The sequence below is a fragment of the Artibeus jamaicensis genome, unplaced genomic scaffold (assembly GCF_021234435.1).
Source record: "Artibeus jamaicensis isolate MK-2021 breed Jamaican fruit bat unplaced genomic scaffold, CSHL_Jam_final scaffold_537, whole genome shotgun sequence".
Taxonomy (NCBI): domain Eukaryota; kingdom Metazoa; phylum Chordata; class Mammalia; order Chiroptera; family Phyllostomidae; genus Artibeus; species Artibeus jamaicensis.
The window spans coordinates 44770501-44779740 of record NW_026522047.1 but is presented as its reverse complement, the minus strand read 5'-3'; the positions used below and the strand labels follow the sequence as shown (position 1 = coordinate 44779740).

Here is a 9240-nt window from a genome sequence, read left to right as displayed (position 1 = left end):
AATCTTGGTGCGCCGGAGACTGCTGCTACCCGCATCTCCTAACCCGCACAGTCATTCCCCACACAGTCCCGCTGCGTTCCTATTGAGGTAATTACGGGCCTTTTTGTGCTTGTGTGTACCACAGCGCATGCCTTGTTCCCGGTCACGTGGTGCCTGTCATGGCCGCCTCCGTAACCCGAGGTGGCGCAAATGCCGGGTTCTTGATACGGGTGGCCAAGGGTCCCTGGTGGAGCCGATCCGGGGGATTTGGGGGATCCGGGGAGGCCGCGGCGCCAGTGACAGCCAGGAAATTCCGGGTGACAGGTATCTGGGGCGCCTGGAGGGTGGGGAGAGCAGCATTACCACGCCAAATGCCTACAGGGCGCTGTGCGTGGCTCATCCAACTGTGTTTTCCAGGCTCGTGCTCAGCTGGGGAGGAAGAAGCCAGCGGCCCCGAGCGGCCCGGGGACGTGTGAGTTGGGGGTGGGGTGGCACGTCCTCCATTCCTCGTCCCACGAGGTTTTTCTAGTTACTACCTTATCCTGCAGCCTTGCGTCCCCTTCTGCTCCCTCCAGTTTCCCTGTCTAGCCCAAGCCCGACTTCCTAACCCCAGATTCTATCTGCACCCTGGGCCATTATCCAGTTCGGCATCCGCATCCTTGTGTGTCCCCAGGGTGAACGTGGTGTTCGTAGACCGATCAGGCCAACGGATTCCGGTGAGAGGCAGAGTCGGGGACAATGTTCTCCACCTGGCCCAGCGCCATGGGGTGGATCTGGAAGGTGGGAACCAGGCACAGGGAATTTTAGAATCCCTTATCATTCGTTAAAAAAAACACAAATCAGATGTGTCCACTGATTAATCCTTCCACTAATCCTGGCTAAAATCTAGATTCCTCACCATTGCCTCATCCTCTCCCAACCCTTAATGTTCATTCCTGCAGCATACGTTTATTGAGCACCTATTAGACGTTCCTAAAACTCCTGCCCTCTGGAAGCTTGTATTGCCTTTCTTCTTCCTTCCTGGATTCTAGCCACACTGGCTTTCTTGCTATCTTTCTAACTGCCAACATCATTCCTGCCTCAGGACCTTTGCGTTTTCTACCACCAGGGTCTGAAGTGATTTTCCACCAGATCTTCTGGTTTCTTTCCAAACTTCAAGTGTGAATGTAAATTTCACCTTCCTGACAATCTCGTCCCCCGGTCTCTTTCATATTACTGTGTTTTATTATCCTCATAGCCCTTCTCACTGTTTTGTTTCCTTCTTTTGTCATCTCTCCCCAGAGTGAGATGAGAAACCCTGTTTGCCTTGTTCACACATGTCTGTTGCCCGTCATGGTATTTAGATACAACAGGTATTAAATGAGTATTTGTTGAAGGAAAGATAATAATAGCAGACATTAAGCATGTTAACACATAACTGATTGACTCTTCGTGACAACTTTATGCAGTAGAGGAGATTATCTCATTTTATAGGTGAGGAAATTGACCCCCAGGTTTATGTAGACCTGGTCCAAGGTGAATTGGCAAAATTAGATTCAAACCCAGCCAATTTTAGCCACTACACCTGTGCTGCTCTTCTGTGAATACTGAACATTAGGGTGTACTGGGCAACAATGTACAAAATAGGTAAGGCTCCTGTCATTTCACACCATTTCAACCTCATAGGGAGTAAATATGTGATTATGTCATCAGCAACTGAGAAGGGTGGTCTGAAAAAATGTATGGGGGTATTTGTTGGGTGAATGTAATAGGGGGCTGATTTAGTCATTGGAGCAGGGGAGCTGTCTGGGGGCAGGGACAGGTCCTGGCAGGCCTACCTCAAGTTTTATTCTGGAATCCAGTGGCTGGCAGTCCAGGGCACAGACTGGAACATGAGTCTTAGAGACAAGTAGCTGGTGTTCAGATTTTATCTCTTACCAGTTGTATGACCCTGAGCAAGTTATTTAGCATCTTTGGGCCTCTGTTTTCTCATCTATAAAATGGGATAATTTAGTTCCATCTTGCAGGGTAGCTATGGAAGATTAAACAGATGTCATGAGTAATGACATGTGGCTACCTGACACGTGACTAGGGACATTTATATTAGATAATCTTGATCTCAAGGGATAGGGATGCTAACAAGGTGGGAAACAGGATTGAGAAAGGGATGCCAGAGACTACTTGGAGTTTCAAGCCAAGTTTCTCCTGAGGAGACAGGGAGGTTCTGTTGAGTCAGGAGGCTGACGTGCATCTGCACCCTCATTGTCTGACATGTCTGGAAAAGAAAGGAGAATTCTGTCTATCATTCAGTTATAACAGATGTCTCCCAAGCATCTGTAACATGCCGGGCTCAGTGCCAAGTACAGAGAGAGGAGGACAAATGCAAAGGGGACAGGTAAACCCAAAGATTAACATGGTAACTTCAGACTGATAAGTGCTGCACAGAGATTAATAAGAGTTAACAAGGGTGGGGGATAAGAAACAGGAGATGGGGGACTTGGACAGTTGAGTTCCTGAATACAAGATTTGGCCATGGAAAGAGTGGTGAGAAGAGTATTCCAGGCCAAGGGTATATAGCAAGTGCAACGGTCCTGTGGTGTTGGGAGTTGAGCAAGGGGGTGGGCCAGTGTGGCTGATGTGGAGTGAGTGAGGCCATGGGAGACTCACCAGGACTGAGTGGAGAAGTTTGGGTTTTATTTTGGCTGTGACAACCCTCTGGAAGGTTTTAGTCTGGGAGGGCCATTATCCCCGAGCACAGTTCTCAGTCACCAATCAGAAGGTTGGGACTGTGTCCAGGGACAATCAGAAAACCCCAGGTTCGGCATCCTTCAACCTTTATTCCCTGACTCCTTCCCCTAATACACTAGGCACTGAGTGAGTACAGTCCCTCCTTCAGGAGCAGAAGGGAGGCAGGAACACATTGGCCCAGCACAGTGACAGGGTCACAGTAAGGGATTCAAAGGCTACAGGGGACCTGCCTGGCCTTTCCTCTCAGCTACACTGAAGTCAAGTCCACACTCATTAATGGTTCCTTGTACTAGCCTGGTCCTCAGCTTGCTGGGGGGTCTTTGAGAAATGGGCACCCTGGACATCCCTTTGCAAAACCTATCTGTAGTTCTGGATCAGCCGTCTGAGCAGATGACTGGGTTAGGTCACACAGGGGGTATGCAGGCCAGGGAGGGAATGATTTGGGGCATGTGGTGAAACACACCTTTCACTGGATGGCACCAGTCTGATCATGCCACTCACCTATACACTCCCTTCACTTGCTGCCCCCTAGGGGCCTGTGAAGCTTCCTTGGCGTGCTCTACCTGCCACGTGTACGTGAGCGAGGACCACCTGGACCTTCTGCCTTCCCCTGATGAGAGGTGAGCAGGGCAGCTCACTCCCAGCTCTGAGCTGCAGGATTGACTATCGAGCCTTTTGGTCCCTGATATCCAGAGGTCCACTGGGCAGCCCCAGCTTTTCTCCCCTTTCCAGCTGTTGGCAGGGGCACTGCCCCCTGACTGTTTCCCCTGGACTCTGTCAGCCTGCCCCTCCTTGGCCTGAGAGGTGCCCTCTCTCTGCCTTCCTGAGCCTTCACCAGCTGCACCACCTTGCCCACTGCTAACCACTGCCTCCCTTGCCCAGGGAGGATGACATGCTGGACATGGCCCCCCTCCTCCAGGAGAACTCCCGGCTGGGCTGCCAGATCACACTAACACCCGAGCTGGAAGGGGCTGAATTCACCCTGCCCAAGATCACCAGGAACTTCTATGTGGACGGCCATGTCCCCAAGCCGCACTGACTTGGGGCAGTTAGACCATCCTGGACAGCCATGGACCCCTGGGCCGGGACTGGAGGAAAAGCCAAAGTTGCCAGCCCGGCCCAGAGTACGGACAGGCCAGAGACATGTTGGAAGCACCCAGGAGGCCAAATGCTTCAGAGAGACCCCATGTCCAGGCTCTGGTGGGGACAGGCCCCTGGTGTAGGCCGCCCTCCAAGCCCCCAAGAATCTGAGTGTCGGTGGCGTTGGAATCTAATTAGTAGCAATAAAACCATCTTACAGAACTCCAGCTTCTTGAGTGTCCTTGGCGGGGAGGGTGTGCGGCCCCCAGGTCCACGACTGCATCTTCTAGCCCCTCTGTTCTCCCCTCCCACAGCAGTGATAGGACCAGCAGGGAAACTGAGGCACCAGCCTGAAAGACAGCCTGAGAGTCAGCGCCCACGTGCTCTGCATGGCAAGGCCCCGCCCCTGCAACCGCGGAGGGATTTCAAGGGGCCGAGGCCGCCCTTGGCCACCACGGGCTGTGCAGGCTTAAGGAGCAGTCCTGGGGTCTAGCAGAATCGGAAGGGAAAGAAGGGTCAGGGCTGGCCTGAGGGGTGAGGGCAGGCCTCCGGAATCGACCCACCCCACCCAGGTGGGGTTCATTGCCCACTCTGCCTGAAGCCCCTGCACCGCCCAGGGTTCGCCTCACCCAGGTGGCGCTCATCCGTGGGCCCGAGGGGGCGGGGCTGGGGCATGATGGAGGCCAAGCCAGCATCGGATCTCTCTATGATGCTGCAAGAACTACTGGCGCCATCCTGTCTGGACCCTGAGCCGCTGCCCGGACCCCCCACCCAGCAGGCGCCAAGCACCCCAAGATGCCTCAGACCCAATGGCAGGTGCGTTAAGGAGCCGCCCCTTCCCCTAATCTAGACCAGTGGTCAAGGGGTCGTGACCTCTGGTTCCTGGGGTTATTCGGGGGTTGCAATGTTAGTTACTAGTACTGACAAAGAAGAGGTTCTGACCCCCAGGGGGGTGTGGGCCATATGTAGTCAGAGACCATGCAATTGTCCTTGCCCCATTTCTCTGAGGCCTATGTAGGTGCTGCCCAGGGACAGGGGTGATCACACTGCCCCTTGTCCCCAGGTCCTTCTGGCCTGCACCACAGGACTCAGTCACCACCCTGCGCTTCCTCCGAGAAACAGCAGAGGGGCTGGCCGAGCCCCCTGCCCAGGATACCCAGGCCCTGGGGCCCTGCTGGGAGCTGAAGGCCCTGGGGGTGCTGGGACCCCCACCTCTGGCCAGGGATACCACGGCCATGCTGACCCCAATCAGCCAGCAACGGGGCAGTCTGGGGCCTCTGGGGACTCCCTCGGCCCCTGCAGGCCCACCCCAGAGGAGACCCCGGAAGCAGTCAAACCCGCAGCAGGGTGCCGAGAAAGTGGACCCTCGGTTCGAGGGAGTGACCCTGAAGTTTCAGATAAAGCCGGATGCCAGCCTACAGATCATACCCAGCTACAGGTAGGAACTGGCCTGGGCAAGGGCACCCTTTGTGCGCTTAATGATAATGGTAGGGACAGAGGCCTGTGGAGAGGAACCTCCAGGCCTGGGCTCATGGTCCCCTACACCAGCCCTGCAAGACAAATGGCCCAGTCTCTGAGCAAGACTGGTAAGAGTCACGGCCGTAGTGCCATAGCCTCACGTATCCCAGTCTGGGCCTGGTCTCCCCTTTGTGAGTGGGGCCCAGCCACACTGAAGGCTGCTGTTACCATTATTTTTCCCAATAATGATAGTAGCGATCATTTGTCAGGATCAACAGTAAGTGGTGACACGCAGCATTTGATGTGTATGGGTTCACTGAAGCCCTGTAAAGCCCATTTTGCAGATTTGGAAACAAGCACTGACGGAGACATGACTTGTCCAGGGTCACACAGCAAGGGCAGGGAGAAATGGGATTTCAACCTGGCAGGCTGGCCCCAGGCTAACTCTCTGCTCAAATTATTATTATTACTATTATTACTAATGAGAGAGAAAGTCAGGCCTTCCGGGCATCAGATGCCTCCTGAGGGATGCCTGGTAGCTTATATTTTTTTAAATTCTCACCTGAGAACATGTTTATTGATTTTTTTTCTTATTGACTTTAGAAAGAGAGGAAGGGAGGGAGGAACATTGAGAGAAAAACATTGATTGGTTGCCTCTCTTTTTTTTTTTTAATTTTTATTTATTTATCTTTAGAGGGGAAGGAGAGAGGGAGAGAAACATCAATGTATGGTTGCCTCTAGTGCATCCCCTGCAGGGAACTGGCCTGCAGGGAACCTGCCTGCAACCCAGGCATGTGCTCAATCCACTGAGCTACACCAGCCAGGGCATGATTGGTTGCCTCTCTTGTGTGCTCCAGCCGAGGACTGAACCCTCAACCTTGTGGTGTACGGGACAATGCTGCACCCAACTGAACCACCTCACTAGGGTGTGCCTGAGACCTTGATAGTAAATCTTTATTTGGGGGGGCTTCATGGGACAGGATACAGACTCCCCAATACTAATACCTGTCTACTCCCCAGCCCGGCCTGCAGCAGCCGCTCTCAGGGCCCCTCTACAGGCCCCGCTGGGGGCCCTGAGGCTGACCTAGGAGGCAGCGAGGCCCTGGGTGAGTCCTGGAGACATTAGAGCTATAAGTATAGGCAGGGGGGAACCTCCCATCCTTCCTGTCCTTTCTCCCCATCCTGCTTCCCCATTTAGACCCACCCTGGATGAATCTCAGTACCCCCCTTCGGTCTGCTGAGTCACCCCCACCCCCGGCTTCCCCCTCTGCGGAGCTTTGCCATCTGTCTTCCTTCCTGGCATTCCCTTTGTCTTAGAGCTGGCGATACCAGGGGCTGGCCCCAAGCCAGGTGGGGCCTTCACAGAGATCCTCCCAAATTTCCCCACCCTACATGGGCCTTCTGGGCTGGGACTCTAGGCCTCTGACTCCTGCCCTTTGGCCTCTACCCCTTCAGGGCCCCGGCGCTGTGCTTCCTGTAGGACCCAGAGAACCCCACTCTGGAGAGATGCTGAAGATGGGACACCCCTGTGCAATGCCTGTGGCATCAGGTCTGCAGAATGGAGGAGGGAGTCGGGGTGGGGATCCCCGATTTGGCCCGTGTAGCTAGCATGCGGTATCGGGAAGGGAAAACTCCCACCTTTGGGGAAGTGGTTTCCTAGTGTGGTTTCTGTGCCCCTGGTGCGTCCTGATGTTGATTTCGTACCCCCACCCCAGGTACAAGAAGTACGGCACCCGGTGCGCCAGCTGCTGGCTGGTGCCCAGGAAAAATGTCCAGCCTAAGAGGTTATGTGGCAGATGCGGGATGTCCCTGGGCCCCCACCAAGGGCCAACCCAGGAAGGGTAAGCCCTTCCTTACCTAGCCAAGCCTGTTCTGCCTCCGTTTTTCTAGGAGGAGAATGGGAAGAAGCCCTCCTAGGAGGTGTGGGGAAGGAGCTTGGGTCCTGCGGGCTCCAGCCTGCCTCCTCTCTGCCCTCTCCCCATTCAGGGACACCAGGCAGAAGACTCAGGCCTCAGGCCCCAGAGCCCCTGTCTCAGGGGGGTCACTGCCCCCCTCTTTGGCCCCTGCTCCACTCAGGCTTGGCTGAGCTCCCCCTGGGAAATGTTCTCAGTAGTGATACTCATGCTGTTTGTCAATAGCGGGAACAATAAAGAGCAGAACTACTCAGAAAATGGCCGCTGTGACTTGGGGATCCCAGCTCATATGCCCGCACCTGCCGCTCCCCCAGCCGCAGAATAGGGCCAGGTGTTTTCTCACTGGGGTTCTGAGGGACACTCACAGTCCTACATATAAAGGCACCAGTCCCCCACAGGGGGTTAGCCACCACACACAGAGACAGACAACACATGTAGAAAGACACACGCACAAGACAGCTATGTGTACCAACACACAAGACACACATGGACAGACACATATGTGCCAACACTCACATGAGATAAACACACACATAGACAGACCATACACAAGACCAAGAGATACATGGATATGTGAGAGACACACATGCCAATAGACGCAGCAGAGACACAGACAAAACACACACGTGAACACATAAGACACAGACGACACACACTGGCACACAGTCATAGACACACATGGGCCTTTATTTGTCAGCTCCACCCCTCCTGCAGAATGTCACCTTCTTGGGTTCTTACAGGCACCAGTCCCTGCTGTGTTCCCTCCCCCCCTTCCAAGATCTCATTAACCAAAAGGTGTCCCTGCCTGAAGCCAAAGGCCACGTGGGAAAGGCAGGCCGTGCACTGCGTTCAGCCTGCCACTGTGGCCAGGACACACTGATCGCCAGTGTGTCTGGGAGGGGCCGGAGGGAGGGAAGGAGGGGTTTGAGTCATAGAGGTGGTCCCTGCCTTGGGGTGAGTGAGACTTGCCTCGCCACACACCCTGGAAGGGCAAGACCCCCTTTGTCTCTCCTGGGTGGGCCTGTACAGAGGGCCCATATCTCTGACTCGTTTGGTTCCTTCTCAGTGCAGAATGCTCCCCCAACCCCATCACTGCAATAATTGCTGGCCTCTCACCACTAGGGAAGGAGAGGCTCAGCTTTCAAAGAAGCCCCCTCTTTACGACCTGGTCTAAACCAGACATCCCACTCGCACCCATGGCAGGCTCAGGTGCAGCTCCTTGCTGGTCTCCTGCTTAGAACTGAGCAGAATTTTCAGATCTCTATTTCTCCAGGGTCATTTATTTCACGTCCCTCCCCTCTACTAGACCAGGACTACGAAGGTCCTAGGTTACCACCACATCTGTGTCCCTCACCATGACAGGCCACCCCAGTGTCCAGCACGGAGAACCTCTTCAGGAGCGCACACTGAATACACAAAGGTCTGAGACTGTGTCTGCAAAACCCCTGCCTATTTGTATCCATGCATTCCACGTTTATTGAGGAACTACTGTGTTCCAGGTCCCAGTGGGGACACTGCATAGGGAATAGAACAAAGATCCCTGCTCTAGTGTAGTCAGTGTTCTAGAGTGACAGTAAAGAAACAGTCGATTATATGTCTAATAAAATGTCAAGTAGCAAGTGGTGCTACAGAGGGAAAAAAGTACAGGAGGGTTACGTTGGGGGCCGACCTGAACTATGGTTGTCAGGAGGGCCCTCCTGAGGAGGTGGCCTGTGCACAGAGACCTGAGGATAAAGAAGTAACTGTGGGACTGTTTAGGGTAAGGACACTGCAGGCAGATAGAATGGCAAAAGCAAAGTCCCTGTGGCAGGCAGGACTTTGGGGGTTTTGAGGAACCTAGAGGAGGTGAGTGGGAGTGGAGAGAGGTGACCGAGGAGGGTCGGTCAGCAGGGGCTGCACCACATTTGCGCCTTGTTGCCTTCTCTGCTTGGCACCCAGCACTGGCTTGGCCTTTAGTGCCCCCATTTCCTGTTCTCACTTTCGTCCACGAAGTGTTTGCAAGGGCAGCCGCTGAAGCCAGAGCTGGAGCTGTCCAGCCCTGCTTCCTGGATCTGCAGCTCTGCTCCTGCTTTTGAGGGAGGAG

General features: G+C 54.3%; 2 protein-coding genes across 3 annotated transcripts; both read left to right on the top strand.

The window, feature by feature from the left end:
* Window positions 1-15: 15 nt before the first annotated feature.
* Window positions 16-4008, top strand: FDX2 (ferredoxin 2). Of its 2 annotated transcripts, none has more exons than XM_037129118.2 (5): window positions 16-303; window positions 397-451; window positions 653-695; window positions 3239-3326; window positions 3589-4008. In XM_037129118.2, exons 1-5 carry the CDS (start codon window positions 128-130, stop codon window positions 3743-3745), a joined length of 519 nt encoding a protein of 172 aa, XP_036985013.1. In that variant the 5' UTR covers window positions 16-127; the 3' UTR covers window positions 3746-4008. The 2 variants fall into 2 exon arrangements, with proteins under 2 accessions (XP_036985013.1, XP_036985012.1); XM_037129117.2 differs by having other exon boundaries at window positions 26-303; window positions 653-759.
* A 451-nt stretch (window positions 4009-4459) lies between these two features.
* On the top strand, window positions 4460-7089 carry ZGLP1 (zinc finger GATA like protein 1). The gene is made up of 5 exons (XM_053658154.1): window positions 4460-4602; window positions 4850-5224; window positions 6265-6350; window positions 6700-6793; window positions 6960-7089. The coding sequence occupies exons 1-5, from the start codon at window positions 4460-4462 to the stop codon at window positions 7087-7089; spliced, it is 828 nt and encodes a 275-aa protein (XP_053514129.1).
* Window positions 7090-9240: the final 2151 nt, after the last annotated feature.

What these genes read in the sequence shown, in the direction of transcription:
- ZGLP1 (XM_053658154.1), top strand. Translation starts at nt 4,460, where the DNA reads ATGATGGAGGCCAAGCCAGCATCGGATCTCTCTATGATGCTGCAAGAA. An exon ending in TGCCTCAGACCCAATGGCAG is followed by an intron (nt 4,603 to 4,849) that starts GTGCGTTAAGGA and finishes CCTTGTCCCCAG; the next exon opens with GTCCTTCTGGCCTGCACCAC. An exon ending in TGCAATGCCTGTGGCATCAG is followed by an intron (nt 6,794 to 6,959) that starts GTCTGCAGAATG and finishes CCCCCACCCCAG; the next exon opens with GTACAAGAAGTACGGCACCC.
- FDX2 (XM_037129117.2), top strand. Translation starts at nt 159, where the DNA reads ATGGCCGCCTCCGTAACCCGAGGTGGCGCAAATGCCGGGTTCTTGATA. An exon ending in CAGGAAATTCCGGGTGACAG is followed by an intron (nt 304 to 396) that starts GTATCTGGGGCG and finishes TGTGTTTTCCAG; the next exon opens with GCTCGTGCTCAGCTGGGGAG. An exon ending in CCCGAGCGGCCCGGGGACGT is followed by an intron (nt 452 to 652) that starts GTGAGTTGGGGG and finishes GTGTGTCCCCAG; the next exon opens with GGTGAACGTGGTGTTCGTAG.